Source organism: Dunckerocampus dactyliophorus, chromosome 6, assembly GCF_027744805.1.
Source record: "Dunckerocampus dactyliophorus isolate RoL2022-P2 chromosome 6, RoL_Ddac_1.1, whole genome shotgun sequence".
NCBI classification, from domain to species: Eukaryota; Metazoa; Chordata; class Actinopteri; order Syngnathiformes; family Syngnathidae; genus Dunckerocampus; species Dunckerocampus dactyliophorus.
In genome coordinates, this window is record NC_072824.1 from 22528651 (window position 1) to 22554772 (window position 26122).

Here is a 26122-nt window from a genome sequence, read left to right on the forward strand (position 1 = left end):
ATGACAAGGAAGTCTATTTACTAGCAGTTTATGTATTATTATATAATTCCACACCCTCTGCAGCTGCTTAATTCCCTCGTCGTCGCGTCTCTGTAAAATCACATTAATAAGGCACGCTAGGTTTTATGTGTGCTAAATACTAAATGTGTCGCGAGATTAGCTATTTCCAAGCAGTCAGCAAACTACTCGGCGAGAGCGCGCTTCAGCGTGTGAACGCGGCGTGGATCGAGAAGAAGCTGAAACAAGTTAACTGGCTGAATTTTCGACTTTCGACAGGTAATTTGTACGCGGATGTGTGGCAATATGTTATTGAATCGAGCAGAGGTGCCTGCTTATCGTCGTGTAGTTTGCTTATCTGGTGAGTTATGTACGTTCTCAATTTGTTTATTACAAACATAGCCAACCAATAAACTCGCAGGTACATCCGGGCAACTGTCAATCTAATTTAGTTAACTCAAGTCGCCAACTATTTGACTATATTCGATTTCTTTATTATATTAACAGAATATAGCATTATTTATGTATGAGAATATGAACTTGCTTGGAACATACAGTAATATTAGGCTTTTGATACAAGATGCTAGCAAGACTTCTAGCAATTGCGCCTCCCTTGGGCCTTTGTTTAGTGTGTTTAAAAATAGACTGTGGCGAATTTAGAAATAGTAAATAAGGCACCAACCATAACATTTTCACGTACAATGTCAAAATTATTTGGTGTTTTCTCTTGCTTATTGAGTTAAGTTTGAACTTTTCCTGTTAGTAAAATATCAAAGTTAGCTAAATCCCTTCCCCAGGTTACTGATGTAGCTGAGTTATCCACCAGAACGCTTCAATAAAAATAAAAGCAGGCTATTGCTGTGCTTGTTTTTGTTTCTGCCAAGGATAAGCAAAAAGGAAATACATTTATTGGTGTAGTATATGGGTCATTCCATGTCATTTCAACCAATGGAGGGGACATTTGCCTCCCACACCCCCTCAGATTTGGTTATTATTCACATAAAATAGTGTGTATACCATACAAACCAAGAATCAAAAAGAATGTTTTCGAAACTCCAATTATTAAGGGAGTAATTAAGGACTGAATATTTTGTGTTGCTGTTAGCAACCGTGCAGCCATACCCATTTATTTTAAAGTTTTTTATTTTAATCCCTTTTTTTCTCCAAATCTATTAGTGCTAGGTTAACCAAACTTTGCTCCTTCAGGTATTTTTTTTATGCAGAATTCAAATCAGTGCGATTTTCAATATTCTCAATACTTACAAAGTTATTCAAGATTTAAAAAAAAAAATTTGGGGGGGGGGGTCGTTTTTGGCACCCAAAATCTCAAATCTGCCTGAAATGATTTTTTTTCAAGATTTGCATGTTAAGTTCTTTGGTACATCTAGAATGTAATATCAAAAAATTATCAGGGTGTTTTTCCTTATTGCAGAGAAAAATGACAAAATGACCCCAACTTCATATCTTGTGTGTGCGTGGTGTACATGCATAGATCATCAGTTTATTCTGTGATTAGTGGTTCTAATCAATAAGTTGATTTATATGCAAAGATTATTTTACCCTCAATGTATAAACATACAATGTAAATATGTTTTCTGGGTGTAAAATCACATTGAGTGGCCATGCAGGTCTGGATACCACAGATTATTGCGCTAATCATGTGGCATTTGACCTGGCATTGAGTAAATTATCCTGGATGTTCGACCACCATATTTCAAAAGACAAAAAGTAATCCTAAACTAATCACTTGCCATGCTTGGCCTTTTGGTGCCAAGTGACTGACCCTTAAAATCCAAATGAGAAATGTCAACATCATCTTGTTAAAAATGGGTGTGTTGATCAGTTGATAGTCACCTTAATTACTCCATGTTGCCAGTGTTTTGACACCTTCTTGTTTCAAGGGAATTGTCAGTGTCATCATAGCGTTATGCCTTTGTCCAAATCAAGGATAAAGTTTGAGATCAAGCTGCAAAATTAGGGAAATTGAACAGTTTGAGTGTTACATAATTTCAATGATGTTGTCAGGGTACAATAAGCGGAGTACATACTAACACATTTTGTGAATTTTTTTTTTTCCCTCAATAAAGAAAAACACCCTCCCTAATTTTTTGATATTACATCCTAGAGGTAGCAAAGAACATCACACACCACACAATCGGTTCAGGGAGACCTGAGATTTTGAGGCCCAAAAATGACCCCCAAAATGTTAAAAAAAATCTTGAATAACGTTGTTAGTATTGTGAATATTGTGCGACTGGAGACTTGAATTCTGCATGAAAAACTACCCCGAGGAGCAAAGTTTGGTTAACCTAGCACGAATAGTTTGGTAGAAAATAAGTATTATATTTAAAGATAAATAGGCGTGGCCGCATAGATGCTAACGACAACACAAAATATTCAATCCTTAATTCCTCCCTTAGTTTTGAAATAAATTATTTATGATTCTTGGTTTGTATTGTATAGAGACTATTTTACTCATTGGTTGATTTGACATGGAATGGCCTATATAGGTTGCGATTGGCTGGCGACCAGTCCAGAGTGTACCCCGCCTGTCGCCCTAAGTCAGCTGGGATAGGCTCCAGCATGCCCCCATGACCCTAATGAGGAGAAGCGGCATAGAAGATGGATGGATGGCCTCTATAGGAATATTACAAAATTTGGAAATATGTAAAATCAAGTCTCTGATTAATTGTACCTAATAAAGCATGACTTGAACCTTAATTTGATACCTCATTCACTTCTCTACCCAAGTATTAAAGAAGTTAGAGCAGATTTCATATCGTGGAATTGTGCCTTTGGTTCCCATTGCTGAACATTGAGTCAAGACAAAAGCTGTGATAGAGGGCTTAAAACTATATGAACAGTCACCTCTTTTGTTGTGCATTTGCATCATTACCACTTTTGCCTCTTGCGCAAAAAAGAAAGGCTGCGGACACACTCGATGTTTCCTGGCAGTACCTTGCCTTCCTGGCGGAACATGCATGGGTGTCCAAAGTGTGCCCCAGGGGCCACATCATTGCCAAAATAAAACAAAACCCAGAAAAAGTGGAAAAATAGAGCAAAAAGGCATAATGTAACTAGAAAAGGATAAGCTGTTGATACTAATAAATAATAAAAACACAACGATTTGTCTTTAAATATATGTATAATGTTGTTGTTTTTTACATGAGAAGTATCAAAAGGGTTCCCTTGGACAGCTCTGACATAAATACACAAAGTCAAGTAGATAAGATAAAAACAGTGAGTTGGCATTGTTCTCCTACAAGCTGGAACTATTAATGCTGCACTTCAGCCAATAAGGAACTTACATATACTACCTGACATTTAGGTAGTTTGTTTTTTGATCGGTGTAGTGGGTAAAGGCATCGGCACTTGGCACAGGGGACTGCTTTGTATCCTAGTCAGGATAATTGGCAGCATATGACAATGTAAATTATTATGGTAATTATTTTGACAATACAGGCTCTCGCAGTGTCTGCCAAGAAAAATTCTGGCTGGTCAAGTCCCCACTGAACGCCCAGGTACCAAATGCACCGCTCACCACTGATAACTTAATCAACCTAAATGATTAGTAGTAGCAGATGGCATTTGTGGAATAAAAAATCAACAGTTTAAAAGCATCATACTAAGTTTATGCATACAAAGTTGTAAAACATTTCAAAATATACCTGCATTGTTTTGTAAAAAAAAAAAGTCTGTTTATCCAGTGTTGCATTTTGTTTTTGCAGTTTTCTTCAAAGTAATGTTAAAATATCGTGTTTTCTTGTTCTCATTAACCCAGTATCGTGTATCGTCTCATCTTGTGAGCTGAGTGTATCATGACACCCATAGCTTTCTGTTCATTACCTCACTGCCGTCATTAAAAACTGTAGCGTATGCTGGTCACATTGTCTTTTTAAACTTTTGTGTCTTATTAATTGCATTTAAAAGTCACTTTTGTAAACGTCTTTTTCTTATTCCTTGCATTTAAAGAAGGATGTCAGACAGCGAGTCCATCAAAAAAATGTTGCGTGCTGTACTGCAGTCCAGCAAGCAGGGTGTGTGTATTAGCACACTGCAGTCAGAGTTCCGCTCACTGTGTGGAGAGAATATCCCCCTGAGGAAACTGGGCTTCTCCGATTTAGAAGGCTACCTCAGGAGCATTCCCTCTGTAGTGCGGCTGGACTACCACACTGGGGAGGTAAGAACTGGTTTTATGATCTTGAGCATAATCTTGAATTGGGCCGGCGCTGTGAAGTAGTGGGTAGTAAGTCAACCTCACTGTCAGGAGATCTGGGTTTGAATCTCTGTTGCAACATCAGTGTGGAATTTGCATGTTCTCCAAATGCGTGGTTTTCTCCAGGTACACTATCTTCCTCCAAGCTCCCAAAAATTGTCTATAGGTGTGAATGTGTGTGTGAATGGTTATTTGTCTATGTGTCCCCTGCATGCGATTGACTGGCAACCAGTCCACGATGTACTCTGCCTTTCGTTCAGTCAGCTGGGTTAGGCTCCTGCCCAACTGCCAGTGTAATGAGGGCAAGTGGTATAGAAAATGAATGAATGAATAATCTTAAATTGTACCTAATAGCAGTTGTGTGACGTTTGGAATGTAGTGTTTTGCACAAATGCTTATTCCACATCCTAAGTAAATATGAGAGAGCCTCATTTTTCTACATCTGTGTTACGTCTTGTTCCAATTGAATCAATTTTCCATGTTTTCTTTTTCGTGCTGTTTAGGTCAGATGTGGAATGTTGACTGTAGTAGAGCTGAGCCAAGTCTAGCTGTTGCCTTACTGTGAAATGCAGTTTGTAATCTGTTTTACCACAAATATCTATTTTATTATAAGAGTATTTTTCCCCACAATTGTCTTAATGTTTGGTTTAAACAACAGAACAGAATATTGGATAGAAATACATTCTGTAGAAAACCAGCATGCATGCATGTTATTTAATTTATTCACATTCATGCTTACTTCTGATGGTAATGGTGATGACCATCTTTAGGAACCTCATTTTCTACCAGTCTTTAAGGTTACAAATAATGGATGGTTGAGTGTCTCTTAGAAGGATGTATCTGTAATTGTAACTTACAGTCTGTTTTACAGTTGAGATGCTTTGCAGCAGTATGTAAAGAGACGGCACACATTGCTGAGCTGGTGGCCCGGCAGAAGAGTTCCAAGAAATCGGGAAGCTCCCAAATAGTTAACTGCAAGATGAGACGCAAAGCTTCCGACCCTTTCTTGTTGAGAGGTAGGATAGGTTTGTCTCTTCCTACATACCCTTTGTCTTTTGAGGCGACTTAGACTACTATTAAAACTACATCCTACCACCTTATAGATATATGTTTGCTTTTAGGGTGGCCAAGGTCAACTCTGCGCCAGCCTTCAGCTCATAATGCTTTCAGGCCAGCAAACCGCTATCAACCCCACGGTGGCTACAGAGGCTTCAGTGCCTCAGGAGATGTCAGGTACATGTATGTATTTTTTTGGGCTATCTGCATGTAGATAATCCGGAATCCCAGTTAGCGTACTCCTCGGTTAGTGTGTTTTTTGGCTAACATAGAAACTTTACGTGAAAATTTTGCCTCGGTTTGCGTACATTTTCTAGTTAAGCCTCATTTACACTTGAACACACTTTGTCCCCACAGTGGTATGCAATGTTGTGTGGCAATGGCGTGCCAATGAGTAAATTGGTCGTTAACAGCTGTGAAGTATGTGTAAACTGTGCGGGACTGCGTGTAGGGAAATAATCTAGACTTAGAGGCATTATTAATCGATTCATAAATGTCAATAATCGATGCTGACAGGAAAAAAAAAACGGAACAAAAACACGGAAAGCCGAAGTGCTGCCTGGACAATTTATGGTGATGCAGATTGGCTGTCTTGTCTTGCTAGTGTTGAAGATAAACTTACATAAATGTCCATGTAAATGAATGTAAAGTTACCCGCTGTTTACTCTGGCACCAACGTGTTCCCATGACTCTGTTTTTTTTTTTTCTTTACATCTCTATATTGTTTTTTTTAGAAATGTCATATAGCGCCAGGAAATCTCACACGCCAAGTATAGCGTACTGATTAACATCCTGTCTGCTCATTCGTCGATCAATGAAACTCCCGCTGATGGGTCCTGGTCTGGGCGACAGCTTTGAAAACTTGAACATTTTTCAACTTCTTGGGATCATGTTGACAGCCAGCGTGTGCATGAACACACACGTAAGCAAAGTGTCAGACACACGAATTTTGCGTGTCGCTTGGCTGGACGGTGACATGCGATAATCGCCCTATTGCGCAGGTTCCATTGAAAATGAATGGAGTACCTGAATTTAACGCGAGCGTCTGGAAGCACTTTGGCTTTCACGTAGTTGAAGGTAAAAATGAGCTAGACAACAGCCAGACAATATGCAAGCTTTGTCATACAAGCTTAAAATATTTTGGAAACACGACAAATATGAGAAAACACATACGTTTCCACCTGACTAGGAGGAAAAACAGCCAGCTGAAGTTGCAGCCAACCAGAGAACCATCAAGCAGGTGATACTGTAGCTATTTTTCCACCCAACTCGGAAAAGGCAAAGCGAATCACAAAGTCAATTGCAACTTTTATTGCGAAGGATTTGTGGCTGTATCCGGTTGTTGAGAAGCAGGGCTTTCGTGCTTTGTTGCACACTTTGGAACCCAGATACAACCTATATGTACTGTATATGTGAAAATATAAAAATGTGTTTTGTGTTAACATTTTTAGCTTTCTGGAATGGATTAATTGGATTTACATTATTTCTTATGGAAAAAAATTAGGGGTGTTTCAGGAAAAAAAACTGTCTTAAGATCACTAGGACTGGTACGTTAAATAAATAAATTAATCAATCACACAATAAACGAAAATCAACTTGATAATTTTGCCGGTCTCAATGTACTGCCATGTTCATGTGTTTCTGTTTTTCTCGTCTACCGCCTCCAAACAAGCAGGAAGAGGATTCACTCTGTGCATTGGTTTCAGCACCTTGCATTTGTTCCAAAGAACGACGCCATGAACGGAGTGAGTCCTCTTCTCAGTCATACAGTGTCTTTGTCTCAGTGGGTGGAAGCGATGCATGTAGCATGCACACAGAGTACAGAAGAGTGTAGCCTTGTGAGGAGCGATGCAAGGTAACGTAGAAGAAATTAAATGAGCACATTGGAATGTATTCATAGATTTTTGTGTGTTTTTTTTATTCAATTATTATTATTTTTTTTAAGTAATGTTAAAATTTTGTCTCGTCTCGTTTTCGTAGACCCGATCTCGTGTATCGTCTCCTCGTGAACTGAGTGTCTCGTGACACCCCGATGAAAAATATATTCGGTTGGAGTACGTTTCGGTTAGAGTCGGACTTTCCGGAATGAATTAATAATGCTTGGAAAGGTTCCAGGTTCATTGATTTGTGTCTTAGTTATGCTGGCTATGTTTGATGTATTTGTCTTTCAATTTGTAATTTGTATACATTTTCTGATAGGCTATTGGACAATATACAAGGATTCACTCCACCAGTTCAACACAGACAACCTGCCTCCCAACAAAGTGTGAACGCGTGTGTCGCCCCTGACAGGTGATGTACAAAAAGCTCTGCAACCAGCTGATCAATCTGTTGTCAGTACTGTACTTTATTTACAGTATATTAGGAGTGTAATAATTAGCTTGCAAGTACAGTATATAATGTAAAATAAAGGAGTATTAATTACACTGAGCAAGAGACCCTGGTTAAAAAATTTTAAGGGGCCCATTACATGTTTCAAATCTTCCCATTCTTGTCAGCGATTAAAAAAACATGCAGTACTGTTAGTAGTATTTTCATTTGCAGGACCAATAATTTGGAAAGGCTCCACAAAGCAAAAGGTACGTATCAACCAGTTTTTTCTTATTATAGTCATTGATTTTGAAAAGAGGGAGGGGTTTGTCTAAAAAATATAAATTGAAATATAGACAAGGCAAGGCAAATTTATATATAGAGCACAATTTGTACACAAGGCAATTCAGGGTGCTTCACAGAAAAGGTAAATAAAATAATTCCATCAAACATAAAATCATTCTAAAATCAAATAAAACAGATTATCCTTAGAAATGTAGCCTATTTCTCAGTGCAAGAAATCTTGCTTCATACATGAATCACATAAATGGTAAATGACGGCAACAAAAAGTCTCAGAGGGCAAAGTATGTTACTGTATTGTCAGAATATCGTCTCCATACAAGTGCTCATATTTGGTCTATTGTCTTTAGGAATGTGTAAGGATTTTATAGCTATATGCAGTGTATATATTAAAAAAATATCTTATTATCCATACACAGGGAATCCACCTGAACAAGTTTCAAGACTCAAGTGTTCGGAGGTACAGAAAATGCTTTCTCTGTGCTTGCCATATATTCTTTATTTACATTCACACTGAAACTATCCCCTTGGAATTTTCACAACGCAAGATTGTTTAGAACTTTAATATACGAGATGAAATCATTATTGTGAAATCCCTTCATACAGTCAAGCCAGTATGATGTGAATCTGGTGCAGAGAAGACTAACCCAACTATTGCAAAAGTACTGCTATGGGCTGTGGATGTCCAAACTGCCAACGGTCTTCAGTGACATGTTTAGTCAGCAGCTCCCTCCTCAGGTGCTCATACATCTGGAAAAGTGGAAACACATTTGCATGGTATGTGTCTTAAGGCTGTATCTAAAGGGGAACTTCATATGAATGCACTGTTATCTTTTATTTGTCTGTTTTTTTTAGTTTTGTACTGAAAATAATTTGCTATGGTTATAATGAACCGTTTTTCAGTGTACTGTATGGCCTTTGCAGGTAGAGCAATCGTACAGCACCAGTGGTGACCGCCTAATTTACCCTTCTCTACCGTCCTATGGTGCTCCTAGAAGCCGCTCCCCTGACTGCACCACAAAATCTGCCCTCAAGTTGAGCACTGTACCTGCATGTACTTCCTCACAGGCCTCTACATTTGAGAAGCCAGCTGCATCTCTTCCAATGTGCCCTGTACCACAACCTATGAAGTCCTTAGCCAAGCCTGCGCTCCCCACAGCTCCACAGCGGGCTTGTCATGTCACTTCTCAGCAAGCAGTCCAGAACAGTCTTGCAGTTACTTCCAGGAATGTGAACTTTGTCACAGCTACTGACAATCTTGGACAAAATTCTCAAAATCCCCCCAAAACTAACCATCCGACCTTAGGTCCCTCTTATCAACCCACCTCTGAAGCTTTATTGCCACTAACATCCACATTTTCCTCCAGCTCTGATTCTGGCCCTTGTCTTCCTAACTTAGCTTGCTTTCATCAATCAACCTCTGAAGCTTTACCACTAATGAAGTCCACATTTTCCTCAAGCTCTGATTCTGGCCCTCGTGCTCCTCCCACTAAGGTCTGTGCTGACACTTTTCCAGCTGATGTGTGGGAAAGGATAAAAGAGCTTCTGTCTAAGTATAGCAGTGGGGTATGGGTCCATGCATTGCCCAAACTTTTCATGGACACGTACAAGGCCCCATTCCCTGAACATCTCCTGGATAAATTATGTCTTCTGTGTACTGTCGAGTACCCTGTTCCATCTGACAAGACGAAAGTAAGTAGTTGCTACAGCCCTTGCCTGCTGTCACTAAGTTATGTATTTTTTTTTTTTAAACAATATTTGGTTGACAGATTTGCAAAGCAAATGTTGATCTATGGCATTTGTTTTTGTAATCAGGCCATTCTTTATAACTCCATCAGAGGACATATGGAAGTAACTGATAGCACAGACTGTATGAAGGGCAGAAGCCACAGTCTTCTCTCAGGTGTGGAGATTGTGGGTCCTGTGGTTCCTCCCTGTCTAGTTCATCCTTCAATGCAGTACCCCTCTGTGCTGGTTATTGATGCCAAAAGCAGTAATGCTGTTACCATACGGTAGGATCCACATTGTGGTAAAGAAGATTGTAATACAGATGGAAATATTTTTTCCGTAGCTGAAAAAAAAGTGTTCCCCTTGTGCAGGTATGTAGGTGAGGGCTATTCCAAGGCACAGGAGGCCATGGAAGATGCGATGCTGTCCTTTTATAGACAAAGCTCCACTCTCAAGCCTCTCTCTAACCCTGTTGTGGGTCAGCTAATAGCAGTCAAGGGAGAGGATGGTGATGAACTGGCCAGAGCTCAGGTCACAGAACTCATGAACCTCAACAAGGTCAAGGTAACCTCCTTGGCGGATCTAGTGATTTATTTGCAGTTTATGTATACTGTTAATGATGAAAGAATGATTCATACTTTGAAGGCACTTTTATATCCCAATTATAGACTTTACATGGCTGCAAATGGACCCAAAAAATAAAAAAGCCCAAACAAAGTTAGAACTTGTTGTTCTTGTTTTTGTCAGGTTTACTATGTGGACCATGGCTTTACGGTGGAGACGACTAGAGAACATCTTCTGGAGCTGCATCAGGACTTCCTTTCGCTTCCTTTCCAGGCGACAAATGTTAGGCTGGCAGGTACACACAAAATATGACACACGCCAAGTTTTTACATATCTGATGTTGGGGAAAAGCGAGGATGAAGAATGGCAAGCTGCATTTCAGAGAATGTTGATGACTCGAAATGCAAAATAAGCTAGAAGGTGTTTCATCCTTTCATCATGTTTTGCTCACGTCTCATTCCTGTCCTCCTTTATCCTTCTCAGGTTTAGAGGCGTTCAGTATCCATCCGTCTGTGTTGTCCTCATTGGATAAGTGGGCAACTGGAAAAATCGTTCTGATGGAAATGTTAGGGCCTTCTCCCCCGATTGACTTACCTGAGGTATTACTGTATAACACCTCGCAAGAAGATGACATCAACATAAACTCTGTCTGCCTAAAGGATCTGCAGGATGAAACCATGAATAACCCCTTAATTGTAAGTGTCATAGCATGTGTAGCAGATGTAGCAGAATGAATAAAGACGGCTATTATGTTACATTTGAATGGAATTGTATATTCATAGCTAAACATACAGGCAGGAAGTTTTGTCTTTATTACATATTTTTTCTAAAAGGTCAAATGTCTATAAACAGAAGACACCCTTAACCAGCAAGAATTTTTTTTATATCTCCACCTGCAACATATCCTGCTTTATTTCCTTTAGGTGAATTCTACATATCAGAATGTATGTGTCACAAATGTATGTGCCAATGGCGACATCTTTTGCCAGCTGCCCTCCAGAGGAACTGCAAGACTCGGCAGGTTGTTGGAAGAGACAGAAGCATTTTTTATTTCCCAGGTAGGCAGGTTTTTAATGTCCATAAGAGCACATACAAAGGCCCCTAAGGACATAGTGAGTAGCAATAATAGCCAAAATTGACCTGATAGCTTTAATAGTAATACCTTTTACGAGGTACTATTCATTTCATAATCAGAATTAGCCTGTTCCACTTGTTCACTTGTTATCACAACGCAATGTGAATGTAAAAATTGACACATAAAATGTTTTCTGTTAATGTTCCTACCAGATGACATCAAAGTACTTGGTTTCTAAACCTTTCAGTGGCAAGGTGTGTCTGATCCGCTACCAAGAAAAGTGGTCTAGAGCAGAGGTACACCTGGTTTTGGGATCATAATCTTTCTCAGAATTTAACAGCAATGAATGATACCTGATCAAACTTGACACAACATTTGTAGAAAAGACGGTGATTATTCACTTAGTGCACATGTCTCTCATTCAGAGTGACGATACGCTAAAGTTTTTATTTAAAAAAAATGTCTAATGCTGTTCTTGTTTTCAGATCAGCAACCTTCATGGCAACAGGGTAGTGGAGGTTGCCTTAGTTGATCTGGGTGTTCCAGCAACTGTCGAGATCACTGAACTAAGGGAGATTCCTCCTCTTTTGATAAAGGATTTCACTCTCATCCCACCGCAGGTGCGTTTATTTGCAGGAATAGCACCCTACCTTTTGATGTCTTAGTTAGTAAAAGCTTCCATCTGTCGTAGGTAAAGGCTCAGCAATGATTAATTCTCCTATATAATCCCTTGAGGGTCCTACATATAGTAAACTGTAAACTGAATTGTTTGTGAAACATTCTGTAGTCTGTCAAAGGGATGCTTGTGGGATTTTCAACTTGGTTTTGTGCTGTGATGAAAAGACATTTTCTAATATGGTACATGTGTTTTGATTTGTTCAGGCAATCAAATGTCGTCTCGCTGATGTGACGCTTCCAGAGGGAGACTGGAGCCTAGATGCTGTTTTATGGTTGAAGAATGCAGTCCTTGGTGTCAAAGATTGCAAAATGAAGGTAACTTACTGTCATTTGTTACCTAGTGTAATGTGAGGATGGGTGACCTCACACCTTATGTATTTAAAAAAAAAAAAAAACTGTTGTACCTGTTTCAGATCTGTAAATTAGGGGATCACAAAGGAGAGCGATTGGTCCACATGTACCTCTTTGTGGGTGCAGATGATGATGAAGTGAGCAAGAGCATTAACCATCAGTTGACCCGTCCAGAGTTGTGGCAGATACTCACCAGCAAGCGCAACTCCATGGGCATTGGTATCATACAGTACATATACCAACATGAATACCACCACCTGTTTAATTAAAATTTGCATAAGGCTGCATTGTTTTGTCTACAACTTCTAGGTCTCAGTGCTTCATTGAGGAGGCTGACAACTCACCCTCATCATGGACCATGTGAATCATCTTCCCCAGAGAGGACCACAAGAAGGATGCCCCCACCATTGGAGCTCCCCCTGGTGTGTGTCTTGGGGATGATCAACAATAGCATCAGTTAAAAGTAGGGCTGTCAAAAATAACGCGTTAACGGCGGTAATTAATTTATTTTATTAATTACGTTACATTTTTGAGTGTAATTACCGCATGTGCACCAGAGCAAACACGCCTCTCTGTTATGACGGCAGACGGAGTCACAGCAGAGCGTCACCACACAGTCACACAGAGTCTGGCACTCTTTTATAACTTCATTCTGACCTGACCACATCAGCATCAGTACAATTCCAACACCATATACTGTATGTATCTTCAACTCACCCATGTCTCTGTCCGTTCATCTTGGAAACGACACTTACTCATTTCAATTACAAGAAGCCAAGATGCATTCAGAGACACTCCGAATACCACAAAAACATCTTTTATAGTGTGTGTGTGTGTGTATGAATGAATAAACAGGAAGATAAAGAAAAACATGAACCAGATGTTCTTATCACTCACTTTGTAACTCTAAATTCAGATGTAGAATTTGCTACAAGTGTGTTGGAAAATACACTGAAAACAAATTTACAATTTACCTTAAATTACGTGATGTCTTTGAACGCAACCCGTCATTGCTCATACTAACAAGATTTAAAGTGTGATTTCAAATGTTCTGCTACCATTAAAGAGACTTTTGTGTTAGAAAAATAGATTTTTAGACTTGTGTGGTATCATTTAGCTTAATTGACATATTCAGTTCATTTGAAGCTGTTAATACATACAAATATATATAATCCTGTCCTGTAATTTATATTTTTGTTAAGGAAATAGGTACTATTAGGTACTACATGTATGTGTATACATATACAGTATATGCGTTATGTATGTAAATGAGTTTGGATGCAGTAGTAATATTAAACAAGGATAATTAATGAAAAAAACAATAATAAAAATGATATAATAATACGTAACGATAAATGTTATTTACCTTTGAAGCGGAGTGGTCGAGCATACTGTACGTCGTGGTGGTGGACAAGGAGGAGGAGTTATTTGGAAAAAGGAAAAGTTGTCGTTAGACTCTTCTAAAAGAGGTAGTGTTCTGTGGGTGGCGTAGAATTAAGCAAGCCTATTAACTCTTCATAAACTTTAATCACACGCTCTGTCCTGGTTGTATCATACAGCTACAATTTAGCTTTCTCTCTCCAGCGTCCGTTGGTCCCATTAGCAGTGTCACAGTCGCAGTATAAATGCTGATGGAGCGACTACAAGGCAAAATAAAATAATATATAGACCAGTCAGCTTGTGTTTGTATCCACGAATGTTCGCAAGTCGGATGTTTGTAAGTTGGGGACCTAGTGTACAGTAAAAAAATGGGCATATTTCAGAAATAGTTGCTAATAGTGTTAATCATGATTAATTAATTTAAAAACTGGGATTAATCTGATTTCACATTTTAATCATTTGACAGCCATAGTTAAAAGTAATGATTCTTCAGCTCTTTATCATTATATATTATCTGTGCTCTTTTTTTTTTTTTTTTTTTTCCTGTCAGCCTGGTCAGAACATCGATGTCCATGTGCCAGTGGCTTGCCACCCTGGTTATTTTGTGATGCAGGCATGGCAGGACCTACATAAACTGATGGTCTTGATGGGAGAAATGATGCTCTACTATAACCAGACTGTGAAAACCACCACAGCCATGCAGATCAATAAAGGAGAAGTCTATGCAGCCAAAATAGAAAAGAAGTAGGTGTTTCACAGTCCTGTTCTGTTTTGCCTCATCAGTTCTAAGCCAAGTTGTCCCGTCTCGCAATATAATGAAATTTCTTTCATTTGTTGACAGGTGAGCTAATAACGTATTGTATCTAAGAGACAATGAGCTATAAGAGCCTCTCACAGGGGAGTCAAGTCATTAACCCTGAAGTTGAGCAAGATGCATAGGTTATCATCAATGGCAATCTGTATAGAACATTATTCTGCCATGGTAACTCTTTAGACACGTTATATTACTAACTCATCAGAGCATTATTTTTTGTTATTGATATGAAAATTGTAAAATATAATACTACTACAGGAACATCAGTTGATTGTTCGCCTGATAGGGGTGACCTTGCTATCAAGCCTTCTCAACGTTGGTCTTCAGTTACTTTGGTCAACATGAATCAACCCTCACTGTAAATGTATATTTATTTACAATGAACTCACTGTTTACAATAAACCAACAAAGCAAAACTAAATATTCAGCACAACTCAGTTACATTTTTTTATTTTTTTTTTTCCAACATTGGCCCGCTATAGAAAGTTTGCACATTGTGAAAATAAAGGTAGGGTAGAGTACTGTACAATAGGGGTTGGATCCTTTTTGAGTGCAACTGTATGGACTGAGTGAAATCTTTTACTTCCTCCAACTAGTTGGCATCGTGTTGTGGTGAAGGGGATCTTGTCCAATGGGATGATTTCGGTCTACGAGTTGGACCACGGCAAACATGAGCTCGTCCGCAGTTCTCTCCTCCAACCCTTGATTGAGGAATTCCGGCAGCTTCCTTTCCAGGCCATCACTGCACAACTGGCAGGTAGGTTGTATCTTTGTGGTGGATACAGCAGATGACACTGCAAAGTAATAAGCACAAGTTGGCAAGTTAAGTATGTTAACATGGGAAATGTGTTTGCGGCTGTCAGTGTCACTCACAGGGTGTATGCATAAACATACCTCACTTGTGTTTTGACACTTTCAGAGAAACCTTAACTTGCATGGTAGTTTCTGACAACTAACAAGTTGCTTTCACCATTCGTCCTGTAGGTGTGCCAAAGCACAAGTGGTCAGAGGAGGCCTCCATGGTATTCAGGAATCATGTAGAGAAGCATGCACTTGTCGCCCAGATCGAAAGTGTACAGGACCCCTCCGAGGTCATGGGTGAACTGTGGGGGCGCAAGTTAACGGTCTATTTAGTGGATACCAACGTGGAATGCAAGGACGTTTGGATACACAGCCTCATGGCAGACATCTGTTCTGAGCCTTAGAACATCAGGAATGTTTTGGCAACATAATATTTCATCTTGATTAGCTTTTATTTGCTGTGCATAATGCATATAGATTGCATTTTGGATTACACATGGGAACACCTTGTTTGTTATTTTCTTTGCCATTTGTTATTGTTGTGTTTCTGGAAACATGCTGCAAGTTCATTAAAAATTGCTTAAGAATATTATCAGAGCTTATTACACTTAATTGTCCTTTATTGTGATGAGCATTAAACATTATTATAGCTGTGAGTATTTTAAACAACCAGTAGACACATGACTTCTGTTGGACAAGCATATGATACATTGTGTCTTAAAAGATGAGGAAAAAGGTAAATTTTGATTTTATTCAATGTAATGATTTTAGGCCACTTTTGAGTCTAGTGACTGCACTGGCGGGCGGTGCATTTGGTACCTGGATTTTCAGTGGACCTGCCAGACGCCATCCATACGTCTCAGCAATGACTCAAATACCCAATTGATAAACTCATCTGGAATGGCAAAGAAAGCAGTCTTGCATGACTCCCAGACTTCATCAAAATTATTTGGTTTAATCTAACCCCAAACTTACTCAGTAATGTTCATGTGTAATATCTGGGCTGACCAGTCTTGGACCATCTTGACCTACTTCACTATCGGGAACTTTGATGTGGAGGCTGAGGTATGAGAAGAAGTGCCATTCTGCTGAAGGATTTGCCTTCTCTTGTGATTTGGAAGGTAAAGGGCATTGTGTATTTCTGATGCTTCAGGCTTTTAATGTTACCAACCACTCTGCAGATGTCTTGATCGCCCCCATACTGGATGTAACCGCAAGGCAAGCCATGATATTCCTTCGCCAAACTTGACTGTTTTCTGGGTGAATCTTGGCTTCATGCGGGTTCCAAAAGGTCTTTTGAAGTATTTGTGGTGATTGGGATGCAGTTTAATGAATGATTTATCAGAAAGACCATTCCATTTCCATTGTCCATCCTTTCTGCAAGCTGTGGGTCTTGGCAAATGCAACACCATTGCTTAGTTCTCTCTAAATTCTTATTGTCCATTACCTTCCAAATTACAAGAGAGGGTAAATTCTTCAGCAGGATTGTGTTCTTTCTCACGCTTCAGCCTCCACATCAAAGTTCCTGATAGTGAAGAAGGTCCGTATGCTCCAGGATTGGCTGGCCCAGTCACCAAACATGAACATAACTGAGCATGTTTGGGTTAGATGGAGGATGCTTGGAAGATGAAACCAGAGTCTGGGAGTCGTGCAAGACTACTTTCCTTGCCATTCCAGATGATTTGATCAATTGGAGTCATTGCTGAGACGTATGGATGGAGTCCTCTAAGTTCATAGGAATAATACACAATTTAATTCTTCTTACCAAGGCACTCTGACTTTATGTTCTGATGTGTTTGTAGCATGTTTGTGTTTTCAAATGAAAATATAACTTCTATCGTACATTATTGTGGTATGCGACAAGACTTTTGTCCAATCACAATGTGACCTTTTTGTCCCAATTAAATGATAAAACTCAATAAGACTTCATTTTGCGATAAGAAGTATAAGGTAGAGGCTGAAGCAGTTCACAATAAATATTTAATATTTATCTAACAATATAATCTGACATGACAAAACATGGCAACACATCTGATTTGATAAATATCCAACGCATTCACGACTGCCAGGGCAGCCAAAAAAACACGCTACTAAAGATAATAGAACTGCCAAAAGTCAGTTTTAAGGCGGCCGCAGAATTCGCCGACCACGGGCGGGAATTCATCCACTCGTGGAAAAGCACCACACGCGCGTGTGATGTGTACTATGTAGCGCTCGTGGTCATTGAATATGTGCGCGTGGGACAGCTAAAGTGCGCGTGGAGAGTATTCTACTCGCGTGTGAATTGAAACAATCCGCTCTTAGATTATTTTTTGCGCCTCTCGACTTTTGTCACATTTCAGACGCCATATTACACGATGTCCATGTCCATGACATGTTTGTGACATCACTGGAGTGACAGTGCAGCCTGCGTGGGGGTTTATGGGGGTGGTTTATGGTGGGAGGAGGTTCTCTCTGCTTTGCCCTTTGCGGGAGATGACTTGCAGCCTCCTCAAACTACCAACGGAAGCCCGGTGTCGGGGGAGGCAGCTTTTGTTAGCCCGCTCCGTATTGCACCAATTCCAATTTTCCTTCCTCCGCCGCAGGGCATGGACGGTGTAGTGTAGTCAGGGCTTTAGTTCGATCCCCGGTTCCGTTGACGAGCAGCCTGCATCGCCAGTCCACGCCGCACTGAGGGAACCATATCTGGTCAAAGTATTCGGCTCTGCTGTCACCCAGCCGGGCCGTCCGGCTATAAATAGCGCTGGTGGAGGTACGTAAATACATGTAAAATAATACTGTAGCCTGAGAAAAACTTCCCATGAGTAAAGAGTGACTTTCATAATGTACTGTGCAAGTTAATATACACTGCATTTGGTCACTGAGTACTGTTAATTTAAAGGGGGCGACGGTTGCCTTACATTGAGGTGATGTGTTTAGGGGTCCCATCTAAAATGACACCATATATTCAAAGAGTGATTGACAAGCTTGTGCGTGGTTGATTGCATTGCAGCATTCCTCATTGGGATGCCATTACATCGTGTTAAGTCAATGTTTCTACTAACATACACAGCTGGGGATGACCTGAGCTAACTTTCCAACAGTATCAACATTGAAATTGGTACCGAAAAACTAGATCAGCATGAGCGCCTTGCATAATCAGGATTTCAGTCGACAAGTGCTGTGGGATGCAACAGTTGTCTGCTGGCATGTTGGCCATCAGTACTTCTGTGACCTACATTTGTATACACAGGGGTACTGGGTACTGGAAATGTGAATTTCCCCTGGAAATGAATAAAGTATCTATCTATCAATCTATCTATAGATCTATCCAGTTTAACCTTTACAACACGCAAGGTCGCACTTTTCCTCTCCCTCAGGATTCATTCAAACGCTTGCAAATGTTCCACAAAGTAGAAATGTCTTCAGAACTGAAAGAAAAATTCAAGGGGGCATATTGACATTGCATGGTCTCTGAGGATTGCTATGATATGCGGTTGTGAGTTAACAAGAATTATACAGCCTCACAACATTTTATTATGGCCAGTGTCATTCAAAATTTGTTTAATCATGTGATAATTTTTTACCAGCCCCTTTAGTGTTTTCTTGACTTCATGCACATATACAAGTACTACCTCTTTTTGCAACAGCCTCATTGTAGGAGTGGACATTACAGAGTAAGAGCAGTGTAATACCGGAATAGGATATTGTATCACTGATAAAATAATACAAATAAAAATAATAATATAAAATAATAAAATATAGCTATTGTGTGATAATCGATATATTGGAAGAACAGCACCTACGACAAAGCCTAATTTCTATGTAACTGAAGGAGGAAAGCTGTACTGTAGAAACATAGTGATTTATTCTGAATAGAACCTTGTGTAAGTGAACCAAAGTAAACAAAAAACAATAATCAAATACACTAAGTCCCCAACCAACGAACACAATTGGTTCCAGACGACCGTTCTTAAGTCAAATTGTTCTCAAGTAAGGGAAAAGGTAATATTACCAATGATATAGGTACTACATGTACGTGTATACATATACAGTATATGCGTATGTATGTAAATATGAGTTTGGATGCAGTAGTAATATTAAACGAGGATAATTAATGAAAAAAACAATAATAATAAAAGTGATATAATAATACGTAATGATAAATGTTATTTACCTTTGAAGAGGAGTGGCCGAGCATACGTCGTTGGTGGTGGTGGTGGTGGAGGAGGAGTTATTGAAAAAAAGGACAAATCGTCGTCGTCGTCGTTAGACTCTTCTAAAAGAGGTAGTGTTCTGTGGGTGGTGTAGAATTAAGCAGGCCTATTAACTCTTCATAAACTTTAATCACACGCTCTGTCCGGGTTGTATCATACAACTACAACTTAGCCTTCCTCTTCTCCCGCTACCTGTTGGTCCCATTAGCAGTGTCACAGCGCCCTCTACTGGTCAAGCATGTAGCAGTATAAATATGGAGTTCCAAAACGCAAAATACATGAAAATATAGACTGGTCAGCTTGCGTTCATATCTCCGAATGTTCGCATGTCGGATGTTCGTAAGTTGGGGACTTAGTGTAATCACATATAAATATAATGTTTGTGTGGTGTGCACATCAAACGTACAAAAAGGGGAAACCCCCCTCCAAAACAAATAGAGACTAAATACAGTATTATGACGTTGAATGTACTGTAATTTAAGACTCTTTTCCAAACCTTAGAATATTATTTAACAGCCACCACAAACCATACATGGCTGTCAAAATGTTTTGGTGAATAATTAACTATTAACTATAATAACAGTAACAGTATTATTACTGAGATATGATATACCCCAAGTGTTACACATACAACCAAAGACCTGAGGTCTACAAATTCAATGCTTTTCTGCATGTAGAATCGATTTACAGTATTTATGATCAAATCATAGAATGCGCACGTAGCCTGAGACTAGCCTTACAGCAAGGGTGTCCAAAGTGCAGTCTGTCAGCCATTTTCGGTCCACAGTTTGTTTATTATTGGCCCTCAGTATAGTGTGAAAATGAAGTAAATTAATCATTAATAAGATAAATTATTAGATATTACACTAATTTGCTTTGTCACCTACGGAACTAAGCTAAGATGTTGATGCTAGGATGATATGGTACGAGCAATTTTGATATTTTGTTTTGACAATAAAGTGAATATCTTGGAAATCTCTTAAAAATACGCACTTCTTTACCATTCTGGAGCTAGAATGTAGCTGTGAATTGGTACACAAGTGTAAGGGCCCCTACATCAATAAATGTACCCAGTGCACTTGCATGTAACTGTAAGTTAGGCTGATGTTTTTTTTGTATTTTTTTTTTTACAACAATGACATCATCTGCTGTGACTGGTTGAAGACATTGAGCAGGATTTGTCCGCTCAACAGTTTTAACAACAAGTCCTGCTGCCTGCTCTGTTTTTTTTCCCCTGCTGATTTATTAGCTGCTAAGAGTATTTTGGCTGCTCTTGTGAGATCTTTACAGGCATGTGTTTTATAGTTGATGGAACTCATGTTTGTTTTTAAGATTAAAAGTTTTACAATATGCACCGCAATGTGTAGGCACACCACTACACTGTCAGAAGATAATATATATTTTGTGTCGCTGGTTTAGTAGTGTGGATGGAACTTTGAGGGATACAAGCTCACTTCAGCGCACTCAAGAAGCAACGTATTGATGTATTGAGTCTGGTGCAAAGATCTGGAACCTGTTGTTGTATCATTATTATTGTTTATGTCAAGCCATGTGTTGCATGACTTTAAGCAGTTTCAACTGTATCTCCTGATTACTCCGGGCACATAGCAGCTTTAGGAAAACTTCATAAATACAGGTCTAGCTCTGTCTGCAGAGCTGGTCAACTTCTTCTTCTTCGGCATTATTTGGATTTCAGCCCACTTCTTCATCTTTGCTTTTGGAAACTTGTCTTGTCGTGGATAGAGCTCGGAGAAAGCGGAGCAAAACAAGCCTCAGCATGATACGTGCCAGATCAGCTTATCAGCATGTTTTCCTGCTCATTGGATTTCATTACATACAACAGGTCCTGGGAAATTCTTTTTAGTCTTGTTATCTACAACTGCTGTTCTCAGCTGGTCTTACCCCGGGACCCTCACTTTCCCATAGCCAAGTCATACCTCGCTTTATTAGAAGCAATATTTGTATTAAATTAATTTCAATTAGATTAAATTTCAGTAAGTGCATTTAGGGGCACATTATTATTTTTTTCAAACACAGAGGAACGAGGAATGATAAATGTACTGTATGTGTAAAACATAAAATATAATAAATATATGTAATATTAATATATAATTAATATATAATAAGGTATAATTACATACAAACATATTACATATATAGCAGGTGAAATGGCGAGTGCATCAATGCAAGGAAATCTACATTTAAAATAACCCTGTCAGTATTTACATGTCATCTGTAAAAACAAACAGTCGTGTTATTCGCTCGCTACGACAATAAACTGGAGCATGTTTCTGATGCAGGCTTGATGCATTTGATAAGCTGTCCGCAACCCACCCAGAATGTGTCCACGACCCACCGTTGGGTCCACCATTTCAGAACCACGGCTCTAGAAGACCATTAGCAACACGGTTCAAACTCTTGACACTCAATTTGAGCAGACATGTTGAGTAGGGCTGTCACGAGACACTAACATCACGAGACGAGACAATACAAGATTATGTAGAGACGAGATTTTAACATTACCTTTAAAAAATATATAACAATATATTGCAATCTACTAATTTCTACTACGTTATACTCTTCCGCACTTTGAGTGTATGCTACCAGCCCCGCCTCCACCCACCAAGACAAAGAGACTGTATGACTGACAAAAGGACTCACGCCATTCATGCCGTTGTTCTATGGAACAACCATGCCAAGGTGCTGAAATCAATGCACAGAGTGAAGCATCTTCCTGCTTGTTTGGAGGCAGGAGACAAGGAAAACAGACGCGCATGCACACGGCAATATATTGAAGCTAGCAAAATTATCGAGTTCATTTTCATTTATTGCATGATTAATTAATTACTTTATTATCATCCCATGTAGGCATGGGCTAATTAGGACATTTCTCATCTCATGTGTCGGTCCCGAACAAATCGGCACTAAGAGCCAGCTCTTTGAAATGAACGATAGGACCCGTTTTGCATAGTTGGGAGCCAAGTGGGAGCCAATTCGTTTTTTCCTCATCTTTTTTTCTGTTAAAAGCGAATGTCATCGGTTAACATGTGTGGCGGCGTCTGTGTCGATGCTGGGCAGGGGGAGGAAACATGCTGTGGTGCTCTTAGAAACATAACATTATGGTATATTTCTGTAGCTGTTCAAACAATAAACATTTGATATAATGTATTTTTTACATTAGTAGTTCATTTTACACATACTTTGGTGAGATAATAATTTAAGGCAACAAAAACATTTTGAGGAGCTGCTCGGGAGCTGAAAGAGGCAGTTCTTTTTAAGTAAGCTGATCCAAAAGAACCAGCTCTTCAAAGAGAACCAAAATTTCCACCACTAATCCCCTGATGTCTCCTATAATTAAGAACTATTACTAATCCTTTCAATTCTACACCATTCACATATCAGCGAGGTAATAGTAGCCCTTTGTTTGACAGAAGCCAATCACATGCTATTAGAAATCTCATAACAAACCGACTGAGCTATTGGAACTCACAGGAGGCCATGACTCAATTTAACAGTTTAACTCACGGTTTCATCTTACAATCTTATCGTACAAACTTATCACACAGCAACTAACACTCAAAAGGTAGTTTTTAAATATACAAGACTACCAATACCAGTACCAATACCAGTACCAATACAAGTTTAAATTAAGAAATCAAAGCTTTAACTTGTACCCACAATCCATTGCGTCAAACAGAGAAGTTCATTGGCCAATGGCTGCCCACTGCCGGACGCCAGGCCACCAGAGGGAGCTCATGAGTACCCAGGGAGCTCCCATGAGCTTATGAAATCCCTGGGAGCTCATGATCACTCACATCTGACCCATTTTGGAGGGCCTCAAGAAAGAGAGCGGGCTCCGTAGTGTGGCACTCCGGAAGAACTTCTTCTGCTTTTTATTGTTCCCTCTCACTTGAACATAATACCACCTCCTGCTGTACAATTATGTACTGTTTATGTGATGAAGCATTGAAGCGCACTGGTAACTTAGAGTGTTCGGGAATAGGACAAACAAATGCTGATGTCACTGTGTGCCAGCTAGCTGGCTTTGTGAAGTGAATCTGAAATCTGATTGGCTAGTGTGTATGTGCCATAGGCCAGCACTGCTGATTCTGAAGGCCGTAAGTAGGTGACATTGATAGGCAACGCATGCAAGATGAAATCTGATTGGACAAAAAAAATGGAACATATACATACACGTACTGAAAGCAGCACAGTCAAGAGCCATGCTACTAAATGAAGATAATAGACTGTTGTGAATGAATTCATACTATTTCATGGAACAAATGTAGGTCAGTGTTTCTATTTTTTTAAGTGAAGACATTAGATTTTGTGGCAAAAGATAACCACTTTTCCTACACTGAACTATTACAATGATTAGCGAGAGACAATTACACTGCCATTTTATTTCCAACTGTTTTGTTTCCATTCACAGGTATTATTCGTTCCCTGCCAACGAATGTGAAGTTGTTGCAGCTGCTGATCTAACATATTGTCTTTCTCATTTGGAAGATTTTACCCAGGTGAGATAATCTACCTATACACAGAAACGGAGAACAATAGAATTAATGAGGTCCTTTGTCCTTGTCACTTCACGCCTTTGGCTTGTTGCTAGGCAGAATTCATGGACCACATGCATTGTTCCCCAAAGATTAAGCAGTAAAACAGCATATGCCAGCCACACACAAGCACACAAAGAAAGCTATTCCATAAACAACACTATAAGAATTATGACACATATTTATTTATACATTTTGGAATCAGTCTGTATTAACTACAAAATACTGTACGTATTGGAAAGAACTGCACTACACTGAAAGGACTTGTCATTAAATGGCGTGTATACGGTAGATGTCATTGTCAAGTGAGAAGTAATGTGGGAATTTAAGTAGCCGAGCCAAAAGAACTGATTCCCTTAAAAGAGCTGGCTTGTTTGTAATGTAAGTATAACTATAGCAGTTGTTTATTGTTTGTATCGCTTTATTTATATGCACAACATAGAACAAACTGTTACAAAAAACTAATTATGAAATGCAAAAACAAACACCCATCTCCGATCTGATTGTGTGTATTATTTGTAAATTTCCAGTTACAGTCAAACCTGTATTAGCGGCCACCTTTATAGAAGGGCCACCTGCCTATAGCAGCCACTGAAAAATCCCCCCCCAGCAAATTTACATGTTATAGACCCTGTATATAGCAGTCACCTGTCCAACGCAGCCAGCAGCCACCCATTTTGTCTCCCTTGGTCAATATCTGACTGCATATAGCAGCCAAATTACCAACTCAAGTAGAAGCTTCATGCACGAAAAATTTTTGTTTTTCAATCAATGAATGCGTAGTGTGTAGACTTTAATTACTGAGTCGTAGCTCAGTCACAATCATTCACAAGATCCACACAAACTGTCAGTTTTTCCACATAAAAAAGCCGTCTTCTTTTGAGCTTGCTATTTCCTGGTCAAACATGTAACTTTAATAGCATTTGCACCAAAACATTACCGCAAAGTAGGCTGGGAACAGGACGTGCACCCAGCGACGCTACAATAAAAAAAAAACATATGCTAGCATGCATGCGGCAGCGGGAGCAAAACTGAGTTCGGTTGTACTTAACTGAAGTATTTTATCAGTTATCAGTTATTATTAAGCCTCTAGCTTCCTTTTAGTAAGTAAAAACCTTGGCTATGATTGCACTACATTGTCATGTAGACCTACCAGGTACACATCACTAGTGAGAGGTGACACTTGCGGTTGTTTTTCCAGGTGTCTTCCATCATGTCGGTGATGAGGAAGGAGATGGAGAAGTACAGGGACATAGATGAGGACGAGCTGCTCATGAAGCTCTCTGAAGAAGAGCTGCAGAGGTTAGAAGATGAACTGGAGGAGCTGGACCCTGACGTAAGTTTACTTTCTGCCCGTGTACTGCTGGTATCGCTGGTGAATTATGGAGTCATACGGGCCCTGTTAGAGCACACTGACTTAACATTAGCCACAGCTACAGGAGAGGTCTGTTATTGTGATGGCACAAAGTACTTAAGATGTTGTGTCGTGTGCTGTCTGTGAGACTATTAGTCATGTTGTTTAGTGGTGTAATGTAAACTAACAAAGCCTATATTGCTTCCTTCAACCCCCCCAAGCACTTGTACAGTATTGGGAAAAAATAAAAAAGCTATCAAAGCATGATAATGTATTGCTGTCAATCACTAATGGCAATACAAATAATTTTTATTGGGAAAATTCATATATTTTTAACATATATTGCTAGCCCTGTCATGATAATCATTAAATCAATTAGCCCTGTCACGATAATCAATACATCAATTAACAGCACGATAAATAAAAACAAACTCAATCATTTTCCCAGCCTCGATATATTGACATGTGCATGCAGGTTTGTTTTTTTTCCTCTCTCTCTACCAAACAGGCTGAATGACAAGAGGGTTCACTCGGTATCTGTCTCAACACCTGAGCGCGTTGCTTGTATAGCGGAATGAACAGAGTGAGTGAACCCTCCTGTCAGTCATTCAGTCTCTTTGTCCCAGTGGGCGGGGCTGCTAGCGAGGGCACACACAGAGAGAGCTGCAGCCTGCAAGTGAGCAAACGCAAATATTAATGAAGGCACTACTGCGATGCACCTCAAACACAACCATCATGTCCAGTT

At 39.5% G+C, this 26122-nt stretch overlaps 2 protein-coding genes across 3 annotated transcripts in view; both read left to right on the plus strand.

The window, feature by feature from the left end:
• The first annotated feature begins 193 nt into the window (after positions 1-193).
• tdrd7a (tudor domain containing 7 a) lies at positions 194-15858 on the plus strand. Its single transcript, XM_054780037.1, has 23 exons — positions 194-276; positions 3460-3518; positions 3970-4177; positions 5073-5238; positions 5335-5452; positions 7469-7561; positions 7814-7848; positions 8300-8340; positions 8487-8657; positions 8805-9572; positions 9696-9892; positions 9980-10172; positions 10356-10467; positions 10656-10867; positions 11096-11230; positions 11460-11543; positions 11733-11867; positions 12130-12240; positions 12339-12495; positions 12586-12698; positions 14207-14400; positions 15067-15227; positions 15455-15858. Exons 3-23 carry the CDS (start codon positions 3974-3976, stop codon positions 15673-15675), a joined length of 3621 nt encoding a protein of 1206 aa, XP_054636012.1. The 5' UTR covers positions 194-276; positions 3460-3518; positions 3970-3973; the 3' UTR covers positions 15676-15858.
• A 1842-nt stretch (positions 15859-17700) lies between these two features.
• Positions 17701-26122, plus strand: part of tmod1 (tropomodulin 1) — a 34977-nt gene continuing 26555 nt past the window's right edge. Inside the window, exons 1-3 of one of the 2 annotated variants that reach the window (XM_054780087.1) lie at positions 17701-18023; positions 23900-23987; positions 25225-25359. In XM_054780087.1, coding sequence (XP_054636062.1) covers positions 25237-25359 — 123 coding nt within the window. In that variant the 5' untranslated portion in view covers positions 17701-18023; positions 23900-23987; positions 25225-25236. The remainder of the gene's footprint in view (positions 18024-23899; positions 23988-25224; positions 25360-26122) is intronic. The other variant, XM_054780086.1, reaches the window with a different exon arrangement.